This window comes from Anarhichas minor, unplaced genomic scaffold, assembly GCF_050575085.1.
Source record: "Anarhichas minor isolate MPS153535 unplaced genomic scaffold, ASM5057508v1 ptg000004l, whole genome shotgun sequence".
Taxonomy (NCBI): Eukaryota; Metazoa; Chordata; class Actinopteri; order Perciformes; family Anarhichadidae; genus Anarhichas; species Anarhichas minor.
Genome location: NW_027466450.1, coordinates 8,852,904 through 8,870,098, shown reverse-complemented (window position 1 = coordinate 8,870,098; position 17,195 = coordinate 8,852,904). Strand labels below are relative to the sequence as shown.

Here is a 17,195-nt window from a genome sequence, read left to right as displayed (position 1 = left end):
TCAATACATAGTTTCAGTCACTTTTCAAGCAAAAATCTGAAGATTTGTTGCTTTCATCTCTTTTTTCTTATTGTAAGTTTAATATTTTAGTTTTGTTTGTCTGACAATACGAGAGGTTTGGAGACGCCACACTGAGCTCTGTGAGGATTTCAGTTTGAGTTTGCATTGTTAGAGTGTTGTGTCTCCTTTTAAAGGTTGAGTATCAAGCCTTAAATGTTGTGTTATTAACTTCACTTTGATTGGAATGGAGTCTGATTTACTTCACACAAATGTCCTAATGTCCTATATGACTGATGACTGATGACTGAAAGTCCTCACAAGTCAATACTGCTCTGATGAGTTTAAAGTAAACATAAATATTTGTTCAAAGCTACCACTTGGGGAGCGTTTTATAAAATGAACTACATACTTAAAAAAAAAGCCTCTTTAGCTTCAGACTAAGTCACTCATTTTGACTTAACGCTGAAAATAAAGACACAACAACAAACAGATAATGTCACCGCTAATATTACTTTAACGTGTCGTGATTTTTGTGATGAGACGCGTAAGAGGGAGACGTTTGAGTAGCTTTTTATTTCTTTTTTAACTTGTGTGGTATTGCGGTAGAATCCTTTGGCCGTGTCTCATGAAACCTTATACTATATAAACAACTGACTTTGCTGTGTTGGCTTTCAAAGAGCTTCATTTCTATTTAAGAACACTTTAAGGTTTCTTTTCACAACACTTTGTTGCTTTGCTCGTTTCCTCGTGAGCACGCAGGCTTGTGATCTGCTGACCTTCGGACTTTTCAGGCATTTCAGCTGTTTCAATTCCACCCTCCTATTGATATCCAACGCTCTCTATCGCTCTCCACCAATATTTAACTAGAACTGCATTTTTTGGGGGGGGGGGGGATTCCCCTGCTGTGTTTTTATGTACGCAGTGTTTACCGGAGCGTGTCTGCAGCAACATTACACCCACTCCTGTTCTCCTCGAGGCCGAGAGAGAATGCTTTGCATTGTGTTCATGTTGGACTTTGCATCACAAAGGTGTAGTTTTCACAGCTCCAGCCATCACCTTAACACGCTCTCCGTTCCCTAACGTCGGCCCCATTAGAGCCGGCATCCTCGGCCATCTGCACCGGGACTCATTTGTCATTTCACGCCGTTTTTTGTTGTTTGGAAGTCTCCCCCTCAGCCTCACCCCGGGATACCGGACCTCCCCCCTCTGCCAGCCCTGCAGGGGTGTGGCCTGAGGACGGAGATTTGACAATGCTCCTCCAATTTCCCAACCCCCCACCCACCATGCATCCCTACATTCCTGCTGCTCCCTCCCCGTCTTCATCTTCCACAGAGGTTTGGGATGGGGTGGAGCATCTGTTCCCTCTCAGAGCTCTCTTTGGATATACCCCCTCTGGTAGCACTTATTCTCAATCACTGTCATCACCACACACAAACAAATATATATCTGAGCTGCATCACCCTTTTCTCTCCGGTCTTTTGATGATCTGGTGACTCAAGCGTTGAGTACATTTTTCTTAATGTCACCCTGAAAATGTTGCAGATGGCGATACCTTTTGTTAACTCTTTAATTGTGTATCGTGGACTCTGTGGCTCTACTTCATTAACACGTCACTAAATGATGAACCCTCTCCGTGTGCGTTGATGCAGGCGAGAAGCAAGACGCAGCCGAACCTGACCCCAGACCTGTGAGATGCTCAGAGACCAGCTGACAGGTCAGTACGTGCACCAATGCACGGAAGCTGACTGGCTGAAGGAAGCGGTTTGACTTCAGTCCGCTGTGAGAGACGTAAAAATTACCTTTTGTGGAGAGAAACGAGCGGCTCTCTCTTCCGACTTTCTGGATCTGACCTTTTTCATTTTTTCTCTTGACTGCCGTAGTCCTTCAGCCCTGAAGCTTGAACTTTCTTTTGGACCTTTGTCCGCATCATGAGAAACTTCAATCGGTCACATTTAGCTGATATTACTCCATAACGTCATGTTAAAAACATGGAGTACATGTGCTGAAGGTTTTCAGTGGAATACGTCCTAGCTCACCCAGACAGGCGCAGGTCTGAACTGAATGAAATCTTTTGTCACACATGTACAGTCCATGATAGAATACGGGATACACCGTGCAGTCATACGTGGGATTGGCATGACTGATTTTTTTTTTTGTACAAAGGGATTTTCTCTTGTGCAGCAGCCGTCTGTCCTACTTACAGAGACGCCACTGCAGCCGAACCTGCTGTTTCCAGCTGGTGCTGCTTTGAAATGCATCTCCCCCACTCCTCCTCTCCTCTTCATCTCCCTTTACTCCTCCTCTCTGAGTCTGTGCAGAAGGCTCCCCCCCCCCCCCCCCTCCTCTGCTCTTTGAGCCGCGTCCTCTCTGCGTCAGACAGCTCCATTCATGAAAAGTGTGACGTGAGCAGGTCTTCAGCGACCGGGTGACGCTGCCAGCCACCCACTCACATCCCAGGTGCTGCGGGAGTTAGAGGAATGTCCGCCGCTCTCCGGCATCTGTCTCCCTCTTTTCCCTGCTTTTCGAGCCAGTTTTTTTTCTCTCCATCTTGACCGTCAGTTCAGCCTCCCTCCGCCCGGCTTTTATTTCTTTTTTTTTTTTTGTCTCCATCCGTGCCTCAGGGCTGTGCGAGGACCATGAATCTGAGCTGTGAGTAATCTGCTGCTGCTGTGTCTTTGCCGTACATCTCAGTAAAAACAGTGCGACGTGGAGGTTCTTCTGCTTGTAAATTTGTCTTATATGTTGTTTTCTTTCATTGTACTTCTTTGATGTGTGTGTGTGTGTGTGCTGTTTGTACTGAACGTGGATCAGCTGTGTCAGTGTTTGTTCAGTGGCAGTGCTGCAGGAGTGTGTTGAGCGCTCGTGCGTCGGTGCGTGCGGGAGCTATTTTAGGCTCAGCGGTGATGATGCTGCTGCTGCTGCTGCTGCTTTTTGATGCAGTCTGTCTCCTTACCCTCTGAAGGACGGGTTGGGATGCAGGCAGAGGTTTAGACCAACAGACCCCACCTCCCCCCCTCCTGATGGAGCAGCCAGATGATACTCTTGAGGCATTAGAGCGCCGGTGGTCAGAGAGGGCAGACTTTTCTGGGACACACGTGTATTGCGCACAGCCACAGGCTTTTCAGTGTGTGTGTGTGTGTGTCATAAACAAATCACATTCAGGTTTTGTCTTTGTATATTTGACTTTTCTCCCCCGAACTGCGTATTCATCAATCTCTGTATTTGACTAGGATACCAGGAAAGCTGTGCATGCCCACCTCTGTCCTCCACTGAACACGTTTATGTAACTGCACAGGATGAGTAGCCGGCAGCCGGGCTTTAGTGGAGAGGAGGAGGAGGAGGAGGAGGAGGAGGAGGAAGGGAGAGCTTCATCCATCCATTCTCCACACAGAGCGTTAAGAATAATGGCTGCATATTCACATCCCTGTAGAGTTTGCCATTTGGATTGTATTTCTAGGGTGTCTAACACGGGGTACCGGATTAAATATTAAAAGGTAGCTGAGGCGCGTGTTGCAGGGTATGAACTCAGGAGCTAATAGCAGCACTAATGTGTATTGATTTCCTGGCTTTCTGCTGTGGGAGCCGTATTCAGGCAGAAGAAAGGACACGTAGTACAACACCCACTTCCTCTTGTTAAACCCGACATGCCCCATTTTTGTTATTTTAATGCGCCGTAGCTGTGTGTATTTTGAATATTGCGACCATTAAAATGGCGTCAGTCACAGCCGGTCTCCTGCAATATGGTTGTTTGTCTGTTGTGTCACTTTTTGTGCATCTGTCTCTCTTGCTCCTCGGCCCTTGTTGGCGGTGCAGGCGGGCCGGCCCTATTAAAAGAGCACAAGGGGGATTGTTGTGGCAGCAGCTGCTCTGGTGTGCAGTGCTGAATGTGTGTGTGTGTGTGTGTGTGTGTGTCTCCTGGCCGTGCAGGGCAGACAGGCCCAGTTCACATGGAGCCGGCTCCTCTTGTGTCCTTTGTTGTCGCTCTGGGAGTCTTTCCCATTGGAGCGTGGTCAGTACAGTATCGTGCCGCAAGCAGCAGCAGAAAAGCAGTTTCTCTTTTCTCCTTTTGTGTCCGTCGCTCATTTGTTTTTTCCTGTTTCCAGCAACAAAATTGTCCTCGCTATCTCCCCTCATCTGCTTTTCTTCTTCTACTCTTTCTCTCAGCCCTCCACTGTCTCCTTGGCCACACCGTCTCCTTTCCATCTGTTTGCGGAGCAAAGGATGTGTGGTAGCTGAAGATTTTAGGAGGCTGAGTGTCCTGGCTGCACTGAGAGGCTGGCAGAGTGAAGCTGGAGGGAGAGTGTGCGACGTGTCCATGGCGTGCACTCTTTCCTTCAGTTATTTATTTTTCTCCAGTTCTGGAGGCTGAAGCTATTTGGGGAACAAGTTCTGTGTGTGTTTGGAGTGCGAATGATTCGCAGCCATGTTAACCCTGAACTGTAGTGTTTTCCTCTAGAATGTGTTGGTCAGCTGTTTGTCGAGCTCACTGACAAACTAGGGAAACCTGCACAGTCAGACTTTGATGTTTTGGACTTCAGAAGGAAAAGGCGAGGTGCCGCTGTTTCTGTTTTTTACACTTTCATCCTCCCGTCGGTCAAACTCTCTCTGGCGGTTTCATTCATCCACCTGACCGCCCTCCTCCTCCTCCTCTCTCTGAGAAATATCTGCTGCACAACACACCAGGTGATCCCACCTGGAACGTTCCCCGTGGCCTTGACCTTGATCCCATTTGCCCAGCAGCACCAGTCAAACCCGAGCAGGCAGGTTTGGCCCGGCAGGGTTTTTTATCGCGCTGTGACCCGCTTCCCCCTCCAGCCACCACCAGGTATTTAAGTCGGCTCAGGTGAGTCACCGCAGGGAATCAGAACATGAAGAAAGAGAGCGATTATAGGGAAATGTTAGCAGATGCCTGAACGCCGTGCCAGAATTAGTTTATTTTGCCCGCACCAGCAGATTACTTTCGCCCACCTACACACGGCGGCCCAATCCCCTCTGGCAGGACTCAGGGCCAGGGTAGCGAGGGAAAGCTGATTTAGACGTCGGCCCGCATCCCGACAATCAAATCAGAACTGGGTGGCTGTGTTGGCACGGTCTCGTTTCCGAGGCCTCCGAATTTGATGTTCATATTCATGTTCACACGATGAAAGTCCAAAGTCTGCGTTGACGAGGGAAACGAGAACAAATACCAGAGTTCAGCTGTTCAACGTTGACCCAGAATAACAGACGGTCACGTGTAGTTCAGACTGGAGAGACTCCAGAGCTGCTGATGGTAAGAGACTCTTGCAGTTTATCTAGTTTTCTCTCTAAATCTTTCCCTTGTATTGGTTATTTGAGGCGCTCAGTGGAGACGAGTGCTGCTCTCACCATTCTTATTTTACTGTTTGTTTTAAGAGAAGAGGGATAGAGATCGGGTTCGGGTTGTTTAAAGCAAACATCATCTGTCCTGACTCAGCGTACTGCAGTCAAACATCTCTGCAGGCCTTAGCTGTCTAACACTTCTACCCATCTTCTTTGGAGGTAAAGAGCTATAACATGTAGGTCAATATATTCTGATTAATGCAAGATACTACTCTGGATAGTGAAAACCACTATGTTGTTGTTATTCTGCTTTCCCTGTGTGTGTGTGTGTGTGTGTGTGTGTGTGTGTGTGTGTGTGTGTGTGACACGCTTAACCTCCATTCCTTTTTTTCTAGAGTCTTGCATGAGAGTGAGAGTGCGACTGGTAGCAGAAGGTCAGGATGGATGCTGTGTCGACATGGTAATGTGTGAATGATGAGGTGGTGTAGCGGCTAAATTGGCTCTTTGTTGGTGGCGCAGCTGTCACCTAAAGGGAGGTTTCCCCCCTACGGGGCCCAGCAGGGCTTCCCTTAATGAGGAGCAGAGTGATGGAGGAACAAATGATGATGCTGCTGTGTGAGTGTGAGCGTGAATGCATTGCGTGAATGCACCTCTGTGTATGTTAAAGGTCTGTTTGTTGCTGCATTAATATACATCGTGGAAGGTCCAGCTGCTTCTGTGAAACACTAACTAAACAACCATGCTGGCGTTTGCTGGCGTACAACAAAAACACTCCTTTCCCCAGAGGATTGCTGGGAGTGTTGGGATTAATGGATCCTGCCGGACACGCCCCTGGTCAGTGTGTGTGTGTGTGTGTGTGTGTGTGAGCATGTGGTCTCAGAACCTGATCCTCCTGCACCACCAGCTGCCACGTACACACACACACACACAAAGTATGTACAGTAACAGTATGACAGTGAGGTCTTTCTCTGCCAACACGGCTCCACGTCTATAAGTGTGCTCGTATGCTGAAGATGTGTTTGTCGTGGTCGTTGACATTAGGTTGCGTTTAGAGAGGCAAGAAAATGAGAGGAAGTGTTTAGAGGATATGTGGAGGGGGAGGGATGAACAGGGTCTGTGTTTGTACAAGCTTGTCTCTACAGCCCTGTAGAGGGATTAAAAAGGATCAGCCCTTGATAATTTCTCTCTCTCTCTTTATCTCTCTCTCTCTCCCTCTTTATTCTTTTTACCCTCTCTGCTGAGCATCGGCATTGTTTCCTTCGCCGAAGCGTACTTTATGCAAGCATGTAACTAAATAAAATTTTAACATCAGAGGGACGGTCGGTGCGTCCTCTTCGCCTAGTCACCGCACTTTCGGAAAGTCCTGTAAATAAATGACTGTGTAAATGAAACCCTGGGCCCTTTCTTAATGACCGCCCAGACATTATTCATGGGGCTCTGTGCACATAGAGATCTTCCATTAGAGATTGATGGGGGAGAGCGAGAGGTTCGTTTCCTGTTCGTGGCGTGAGATATAGATGCATAGGCTCGGTCCTGATTAGGAACGAGGAAAGACATTGAGCAGAGAGAGTACAAATGGGTGAAAATACTAAAAGTTTCTCTTGTCAAACTGTGCTCTGTAGTCATCATTAAGTCTTAGTTGGGTTATAGGGGTTACTGTGTGTGCACGCTCGTGTCTCAACGTGAGTGTTTCTGTCCAGCCGACCACATCCACCCACTGCGGCCCACGTCAGAAGCCCGGCTCCCAGAATCCTCCGTGGGGTAGAATTTCAGCGCAGGCCTCTACTCGCACAGCTCGATTGTCTCCGGCTGTGGAAGGGGACAGATTTATTGGATACCTGAGAGAGCGTTCTCTCCTTCCCCTGCACTCTCAGCACCCTCTCAGACAGGCCTGCATTATAGATGAGCTTCTGGCAGCCGCTACGCTCTCACAGCGCTCGGGTTACCCCCCCCCGGGGTAGATACACACAGATACAGTACATGCACTCGCACGAGCGCCCGCGTGGACCGACGGATTAGGATGCGTATCATGTATGTGAGCATCTCCACTTTGAGGTTTTTTTTACTCCCCTTTCTCTTTCTCCATCTTTTCTGCTCTTCATTTTATTGTCTAGTGTCCAAAAAGGCAAAATAACAAATGCATTATTAAACACACACATTAAGGCATGGCGTCGTAGCTTTGCAGCATTTCAGCAGCAAAGTTATCTGCATCAGAGGCCGTGGGATCAAAGCTTTAACATGAACGAAGTGTGTGTTTCTGTGTGACTTCCTGTCTGTCTCCTTCAGGAAACCTCCACGTAACACAGAGCCACCTCACTGCCTCTCTGTCTCCTCCCTCCTGGACTTTGTTCCCCGACTGTACACACTGTTCAGCCTCTCGCTATCTCCCTCACTGTGTGTCCCTCACCCTCTGCTGCCCCTTCAAACTTGATTGGATTTCTAAGGGCATGTCTTCGAAAACAGTTTTTAGAAACTGCTTTGTGACGGGGTTTGTGAGACACTTGAGATGCAATTAATAGCTCAGAGAAAGGTAATAGATGGACCTTAAACTGAGATTAATATGCCTCATCAATAATTTGACTTACAGTGACTGAACCAGTGTGTTTGTTCTGCTGCTGGCTGTCGTGGCCTGTGGTGGCTGTAGCCGTTGCTGCTGGGTAAGCAGTGAGAATGGGCCGTGCGTGCCAGATGTTTTGCTCTCAGCGGTCCTAATACACAGCAAGACTTTTAATCCCTGCTCTGCTGTTACTGCTTCACGAGAACACGTTAAAGCCCCGGTTGTGTGTGTGTGTGTGTGTGATTGGTTTAGTTGAACCATTTCCCAGAATTTTCCCAGAATCACATAATTTCTATCTACCCAGCGACGTCTTTCATTCAGCAACTCTGTCTTTGTGCTCTAATTTTAAAGCCTATCGGATATTTCTGACCTCCTCCGCCCTGCAGTGTTTGCACTCCATAGTTAAAAATAATCATCATTAATGTAAGCTCTCTCAATCCCAGATCTATGAGCGGAAATGAGAGGATTGCATTTCTCTTTGTGGAAGTAATAGGGCCCCGTGGCACCAGCTACAATCCTGTTCATGTTGTATATCTGATGTATCTACAATCATCCAAATGGATCAGCTTTTTTTATTTTAATCTGCGTTTTATCTTCCATGGACTTTGTTAAAGATAACCTGTCTCTCTCTTTTCTGTCTAGGTGATCTTCAACATTCAGAAGACAAACCAGTGTGTTAGGACGCGCCTCCACTCGTTATCACTGGGAAGCCCATGCACATGCACGACACCATGGGCAGCTCCCCTGAGGTGCTCTCGTGGACCTCCTGCCCCAGTCTGCTGGTGGGCAAGCTGAAGGAGGAGCTCAAACACACCGTGGTCGGGGACACCGTGAATAAATCGAACTCGCCCAACTCCCAACCTCAGCCTCCTCAGGGCCCTCCATCCAACTTACCTCCTCAGATTATCACAGACCTTGCGCCGCCGACACACCTGCCTGTTCCCCTGCAGATGCTGCAGACGCTGGAGACGCTGGAGACGCTGCGGACGCCGCAGACGCCTGGCCAGGACGAGGACTCCGTGCTGGGGGTCCTGAGTCCCCAGAACACAGCCTTGAGTGTGGACTCGACGCGGAGCGAGGGCGGGCACTTCGACAACAGCGTGCTCCAGCTGCAAGAGCAGGACCACGAGGAGGCTAGATCGCCGGCCCCCTGTGAGCACTGCGGATGTGGCAGTGGGATGGAGGAGCAGACGGGAGAAGGGGACTTTCCCGTGGAGCACAGTGAAGAGGGGAGGCAGAGCCACCACCATCACCCCGATGACATCAAGCTGCACTTCCAGAGAGCGGGGCCCGGGTCGGGCGGGTTCTTAGAGGGGCTGTTCGGTTGCCTTCGGCCTGTCTGGAACATCATAGGGAAGACGTACTCGACAGAATACAAGCTGCAACAGCAAGGTTAGTTCTGGCTTTTATCTGTCTTCCTGGAATCAATTACGGACACTAAATGCACCGCTGTTCAATTCCATATTGGTGTTGTAGGGGAAGCTGTACAGCTGTCAGTTGCTGCAGGGCTGCCTTCACAGAGACGCTGCAGGATCTAGTCCCGGTCAGACAGAACAGGGCTGGGTCTCGTTGTGGGTCCGCTCATGTCCACACGTAGTGGGCAGTATAGCTTCTCCTGTACGCTGGTTTCAAAACCACATAACGAGGACGAAACAGTGTATGACTCACTGTTGGACAGTTTTAGCAGTTGTGCACAGGGCGTTATTTTTTGCTCAGTATGGCTATAAAGTATAATATCTAGTGTAAACCATGTTGTGTTTTTCTCTGAGATACTGTGTTTACATGAAGATAGTTTTAGAAAGCTTAAAGTACACGACATTCATTTTGAAAGTGTTGTGTTTTTTCCTCAAGATAGAAGATAGATAGATGTTTTTTTTAAAGGAATAGTCGTCACGGTCATTTTTGCACTTGAGTTTTTATAGAATAAACAAACAAGATATAAATTGTTGATGCGAGTGAGCTTTAGCTGTTCTGGTTGGTGGATTTTATTCCCTCTGGATTAGGGCTGTACCGGATTGTTCGAAGCATCAAAGCTTTCGGAGTAAGTTATTAATAACTTACAGAAACATTGTGTACAATAGTCCACCTTCTCTTCCCCTCTCTCAAACACACACACACACACACACACACACTATGTTGACGAATCTACTCACCAAACTCTCAGTAAGAACGCGACTAAGCTTATTTCTAAAAATGTTGAACTATTCCTCTAAAGAGCAAACGTGACAAAGAATATTGATGTATTGTGTACAGTTCAAAAAGCCTCAATATAAAACTTTTAACTTTTCATTTGTATGTTTCCAGACATGTGGGAGGTGCCATTTGAGGAGATTTCCGAGTTGCAGTGGCTGGGCAGCGGTGCACAGGGAGCCGTCTTCTTAGGCAAGTTCCGCTCCGAGGAGGTGGCCATCAAGAAGGTGCGTGAGCAGAAGGAGACGGACATCAAACCTCTGCGAAAACTCAAGCATCCAAATATCATCAGCTTCAAGTAAGTCTGCCACCACTCGATCTTGCATGTGACCTGACGTTGTCTGGTTATTTTCCGCTGCTGGATAGCTCTGATGTGCACAGCTTTAAACACAAGTGTGTTTTGTCCATTTTTTAGGGGTGTGTGCACCCAGGCGCCTTGTTACTGCATCATCATGGAGTACTGTGCCCAGGGCCAGCTGTACGAGGTGCTGAGGGCGGGGAGGAAAGTGACCCCCAGGATGCTGGTGGACTGGGCCACAGGCATCGCCAGCGGCATGAACTACCTTCACCTGCACAAGATCATTCACAGAGATCTCAAGTCTCCCAAGTGAGTTTTCCTGGTATAGAGTAGGAGCCTCATTCACAATTGACAGTCTGTTACGCAGCAACCCACGGCTGCTGCGGTCTGATCGGCCCACAGCAGCAGCAGCAACAATTCATCCTTTTCAGCTCTGAGTAATCTGACATTCAAATGGCGTCCTCAGAATTAAACGCTAGTGGCCTTGACGTAAGACCGTGTCCAGTGTCATCCTGCTCCTCTGGTCTCATCCTGGGCACACTGTAGCCCTCTAGTTTCTCTAATCAATATCATCATGCTGCTGCAGGGCCAAACACTGTATTAGTCAGCAGAATGGCAGCAGGCTGAATGTACTGGAAAGGTCAGCCTCATTCGGCTAATGGGGTGTTTCAGATGCAGAAATGTGCTCCACTAACAGTTTTACTGCAATCTATTGGTCAGAATGGTTTAACCCAGGTCATCTGGCATGGATTTATGTCGGCCTGACACTCCTTGGCTTCAGTATGAAAGGGTGAACGTGTGTTTTTTTACAATAGCTCTAGAATGTACTGTGCAGTTGATACAGATTACTATAGAGACTACCATAAACGTGTAGAAGAGAAGTCTGCTAACAAGTCTGTGTGATTTCTGTTTGTGTCTGTCTTCAGTGTTTTGGTCACCTACAACGACACTGTGAAAATCTCCGACTTTGGAACGTCCAAAGAGCTCAGTGACAAAAGTACAAAGATGTCATTTGCGGGTACGGTGGCCTGGATGGCCCCGGAAGTGATAAGAAATGAGCCTGTGTCTGAAAAAGTAGACATCTGGTGAGTACTGAAATGACTTTTATTTTAAGAAATAAGAAAGACATTAGGGCAGTGTTCAACTCTGTTAGTATATATCTTAGATAGAAGTCTAATATTCTGAGAGTCTTCTGTTGATGTCGCTGTAGTGAGACCTGACTTGCTTTTCTGTTTAAGGTCGTTTGGAGTTGTGCTTTGGGAACTTCTGACCGTAGAGGTTCCCTACAAAGATGTGGACTCCTCCGCCATCATTTGGGGTGTTGGCAGCAACAGTCTTCACCTTCCTGTCCCCTCGACCTGCCCGGATGGCTTCAAAATCCTCATGAAACAAACATGGTGAGTGCGGATCACATATTCTATGTTAGCACCAGCACATCTGTTAGAATATTGCTGTTAAAAAGGTTTTGTGCTGCGTTAACAAATGCACCACAAAGGTTTGCCTAAAAGAACATTCTTAGCGTTCTCATTTAATCATATCTTTCTCTGTTATTTGCTGATTGCAGGCAGAGCAAGCCCAGGAATAGGCCTTCGTTTCGTCAGATCCTCCTACACCTCGACATTGCCTCTGCTGATGTCCTGGGAGCTCCTCAGGAGACCTACTTCAAGTCTCAGGTCAGCGCTGTTGCTGCAAAACCCAATAAGTCACAGTGCTCTCTACTCTTGATATGCACCAACCCTGAGTGTAGTTCACAAGCCTTCGACAGTATTTACTTGTTCTAGATGACATTATTCTTATCGGTACAAGTGTGCGTTTAAGTTATTTGTTGGCTTTTGTGTTTGAGAGTGGATTGTCAGCTTTTTGTCCATCCGCATTACAGTCAGAATGGAGAGAGGAAGTGAAGAAACATTTCGAGAAGATCAAAAGTGAAGGCACCTGTATCCACAGGCTGGACGAGGAGCTGATCCGACGCAGGCGGGATGAACTCAGGTGTGTAAGAAAGGAGACATTTACAAGAAAAGTAAACTATAGTAAATGACTAGTATGTTTAGCATGTATCTATTTATTTGTGTTAATTATGTAGTTTTATGAAATTGAAGCAGAAGTTGTTGGAGATGAATATTTGTCTGCATTTCTCAAACCCTCAGGCACGCACTGGACATCCGGGAGCACTATGAGCGGAAGCTGGAGAGAGCCAACAACCTCTACATGGAGCTCAGTGCCATCATGCTGCAGCTGGAGGTCCGAGAGAAGGAACTCATGAAGTATGTGAATAAATCCTTTAGCACAGTAGTCATCATCAGCTGGCTTTACTGCTGTCCTGCTCCTTACTTGTGTGTGTACTACCATTTCCTCTTTATAAAAGGCATTTCCAGTCATTTTTGATATTTGAAATTATTACAATGGCTGGCAAGACAACTGACCGAATATGCAGCTCGTGAGAAGAACAGAATAAAAAGTCATTGTTTCAGGTCACGCTCAGTAGGGCGTTTTTAAACCTCTTCGATGATTACTTATCTTTGCTTGGGAATGACATTTCCTTCCTCTTCTGAATAATTCCTGCGTATGTTGTCCTGTGTGCTTTCCCCCCAAAAAGAAAGAAAGAAGTAATTAAAATAGAAAGTCAAATTCAAAGTAAGATCATCTGTTTTGGTTTCAGATACATTTATATAGATTTGTACGCCTTATTTGGTTTCTGTCTCCCGGAGTTTGGAGTCTTTTCACCATCATTTAACTCCAGAATAATTCTGCCGTCCCTGTAGGAGAGAGCAGGCAGTGGAGAAGAAATATCCAGGGACCTATAAGCGTCACCTTGTCAGACCCATCGTCAGGACCAACGCTGTAGAGAAGCTCATCAAGAAGAAAGGAAGCATGTCCCACAAACCGGGGATGCCCCCCACTAAAAGGTCTGAATCGTAGCAGCTGAACAGCTAATTGTAAAAGAAAAGATTTTAATTTCCTGTTTCAGCTGCTGTACACCAATTAGCATTTTCAGGTTCATCTAGAGGATTCATATCCATTAAATAAGTGACAATTCTGAGTGAAGTAGTATGAACTACTAGATGTTCTGGTAAAGCCAGTCGTGTCATTAGAAGACGTGTTGGGGAGAATAAATTGATTTCGACACATTATGTTAATGTTCTTTAATTCATCTCTTTCAGACCCGACTTGCTTCGTTCTGATGGCATCCCCAGCCTCGACCCACTCCCCTCCCCTTCACCTCTATCAGCCAGCCCGAAGGTGTCCACGCCTCCCGGCAAAGCCCGCTACCGAAGCAAGCCCCGCCACCGCCGGGCCAACAGTAAAGGAAGCCACAGCGAGTTCCCCGGGCTGCTGAAGCCTCTTGCTGGGGCATTAGAAGACACCCGGTCTCTCCAGGAGCAGCCGTTCCTCCATCACCACCACCACCACCCACAAACCGAGGGGCCCTTCCTCCCCTTAAAGGGCCGGGAGATGGCCGTTGTCAACTGTGCCAACAACCTGCGCTACTTCGGCCCCGCCGCTCCCCTCCGTAGCCCGCAGACAGACCACCTCCAGCGCCGCGTTTCTGGATTCAGCCCCGACCTCATATCCACCGCTGTGGATGCAGACACGCGACAGCGGACTTCGTCCGCCAGCTCCAATCCTGTTCCAGGTGCTAGTGCTGGTGCTTTGTGTCCCTGCTGCCAGGCTCACCCCTTCCCTGGCTGCCTACACTGTCAGGAGACCCCTCCTGCATCAAGCCATCCGGAGTTGCCCCGCTACTCTCTGCTCAACACCCAGGAAGGCACCGCATCTTCTTTGGGGGCTCCCAGCAAAGATCCAGCCTCGGACGGAGAGGCCACAAAGAAGGCTCAGCCACAAGAACAAGAGGCGTCCCAGCGCACTCGCACCCTGCTCACTGCACTGCCCCGCACGCTCAGACCTCTCAGGAAGGTGAGCAAAGCTGGTAGCCTTCCATCGTTTGGTCTTTAGTACGCGTTTGTGTTAAGAAAACTGTGAAAGATGATTTATTAACAGCTGTGATTGCTTCTCTTACAGGGTGGTGACGAGTCATCTGAGGAGGAAGAGGGTGAGGTTGACAGTGAAGTGGAGTTTCCAAGGAGACCGAGGTAAGATACAGTTACAATTCATTAAAGCTGGGGTCGACAGTTTCTTTTGGTCATCGTTGGGCAAGCCCGCGGTTCTCCGGTAAGCAGAGATGCTTTGACGGTAGACTTTGGTCAAGCTAGCAGAGCAACAGAGATGAAGACTCAACTGACCAGCTGAGAAGATAAAACACAAAAGCCATTTCAGAGAGAGGGCGTTCCTATTGGCTGTTTTACAAATGCAAATATGCGTGCACGTCTCTTCAGAAGGTGAAAGCCTGATTCAATGGCGGAATATTCTCCAGAAAAGGTTTCTATTCCAGAATTGGCAACAACTGCCTACACTGCAAAGCAGTAAAACTCATAAAACTGCCGCTATATAACGGCATCCGGCTCACAATCATGATCGGAATGAAGTTTGACCTGAATAACTTGTGCTCTTACAGGGTGTTAAGTGTGAGCACACACCTGTTCTCTTTTGGTGGGAGGGGCTTAGGACAGAGAGGGGAGAGCTGCAGGATGAGGGCTGTATTTTCAAATTCTTTCCAGAAAACTGCCCGCCCTAGCTTTAAGTTTGCCACTTTGACCTCAACTGTGCTCCAACACTGTTTCATCATAACCCAAAATAATCATTATAGTCTGTAACACTGACACGTCTTTAAGGAAACGTAATTCCTCTGCTCCCTCACAGACCTCATCGCTGTATGAGCAGCTTCCAGTCCTACTCCACATTCAGCTCAGAGAACCTGTCGGTGTCTGACGGAGAGGAGGGAAACACCAGTGACCACTCCCACAGCGGGCCCCTGGAGAGGCTGAGCACCAGTCAGGAGGAACATCTGGATGAGCTGCTGTCGCACACGCCGGACATCCCCATCGACATCTCCACCCAGTCAGATGGCCTCTCTGACAAGGAGTGCGCTGTGCGCCGGGTGAAGACCCAGATCTCACTGGGAAAACTGTGCTCCGACGAACACAGCTACGAGGTCCGTACTGCGGATGTGTGTGTGGTCCCGTCGTGTTAGCGCTTTGTATCTTAGCCCTGCTAGTGATGATCAAATAATACAATCGACACTGAATCTGTCTTTTTACTCTCATTTTTCTCCCAGAATCCACTACAGTTTGGGGATTCAGACTGTGATTCATCAGAAGCGGAGTGCTCCGATGCCACCATCAGAAACAACAAAGCCGGGGCTCCTTCCTCGTGGTGAAACCCCCCCCCCCCCAGGGCTCGGCTCTGTTTTTGCCTGGAGGCCATCGTGTCCCGCTCAGCCTTGCAGAAAATACAGCAATAAGAGGACGACATTGTAAACAAAGCTCCTTATAGCAAATCCCCCCCATGCAATCTCTCCCAGAACCTCCCCCAAAACCACCCTTCATAATCCCTCATTTCCCCTGCTCCTGTTGCACAGCATCCAGGCAAACCCATGGCAGGGATTCCCCCTTTTGAATGATAATGTACAGTAGATTGTGTAACATTCATAATTTATTTTTGTCTGAGTTTCGAAGGAAAATCAGTAAATTCTCTGATCATTCAGAGAGAGAAAACTTTTTAAACCGAGCATGGGCTAAGTGTGTGTTGTGAGGATGATGATGATGATGATGAGGAGGATGTGTTGACGTGTTAGATATTTGGTCTCTCAGGTGACGCAGACAAGTAGTGTCACTACAAGCCTTTTGATCATTGCTCTCAGCATCTTATTGTTTTAGACCGAAATCCGCAACCCACAAGGACCCCCCCCCCCCCACTCTCACTAAAGTAAGATCAACCTGCTTTATCATGAGTTTACAGTGCAGATCCCTGGAGCTTATTTTAAAACAGCGTGAACACCAGCATGAATGGCTTGCCTCGCAACCCGGACTCTCTTCCTTTCTAGAAAGTGCGTGTGTGTGTGAGAACACAAAACCCGTTCCTCTCCATTAGACATTACAGTTTCAAGTCTCATCTCAGGATTGTTCGAGGACTGTGAGAAACTGGACTGGACCAATTATTGTACGTAGGAATCTTCTTTGAGTGGCACATAATATGGACCATACAGGATAATTAAAAAAACAAGTCTTACAGATGTTCAACCCTTTATTGCTGTAAGAAGACATTAATGTTATGTAGAGACGTAGAGCGTTTTAGTTGAAATCCAGGTGCAGTAGCCCATTTCTTAAAATCACGAAGGTGCAGTGTTTCCCATTTACCATTTTCTAGCAGGGTGGTTTCTACTGGCTGATACGCAATGTCCAAAAATAACAATAGTTTTTTTTGTGCTGTAGTGAATAAAAACCGCAATAATGTAGGTTGGCGCTCAGGTGAGAAGTTTCCTTGCTCAGGATCTGAGGCGTCTAGCTGGCTAGACACTGAACGGTGGCTGGTGGCTGTAGGAGAGCAGCAGCTTATTATAGACGCTAGTTTTTAAAATGTCATGAATTCGCCTTTTTTTGGGGGCTTTGATGCTCAGGTTTTATGTTGCTGATTGAGAGCAGGAGCAATATATCAACAGCCACTAGATGGGGAATGTTACAATGACTTTGCTTGTGTCGTATAAATGTCCCCGGCTCCAAACCCTTAGAATCCCAGCAACATAACTACTTTGTCTCGTTATCTTTGAAAGGGGACACTGCACCTGTGAGAGCTTTATTTTGAGCCCTATTTGAGTGTTTGTCATCCACCCGATTCTGCGGTTGAAAAAAAAAAAAAATAGCCAACCAAGGTTGAATTGAACGACAACGATGTCAAGATGTCAGCTCGGCTGAGATTCTGAAGTTAGGAATAAAAGCCAGAGACAAGGCCACAGAG

The 17,195-nt window shown here is 47.6% G+C and overlaps 1 protein-coding gene across 1 annotated transcript; it reads left to right on the top strand.

Annotated features, from left to right (window-relative positions):
* Nucleotides 1-1,648: 1,648 nt before the first annotated feature.
* map3k13 (mitogen-activated protein kinase kinase kinase 13) lies at nt 1,649-15,620 on the top strand. Its single transcript, XM_076108627.1, has 14 exons — nt 1,649-1,714; nt 8,498-9,247; nt 10,160-10,343; nt 10,461-10,652; nt 11,270-11,428; nt 11,582-11,740; nt 11,908-12,016; nt 12,223-12,332; nt 12,491-12,607; nt 13,106-13,249; nt 13,505-14,258; nt 14,364-14,434; nt 15,102-15,393; nt 15,517-15,620. Exons 2-14 carry the CDS (start codon nt 8,569-8,571, stop codon nt 15,616-15,618), a joined length of 3,072 nt encoding a protein of 1,023 aa, XP_075964742.1. The 5' UTR covers nt 1,649-1,714; nt 8,498-8,568; the 3' UTR covers nt 15,619-15,620.
* The last annotated feature ends 1,575 nt before the right edge of the window (nt 15,621-17,195 follow it).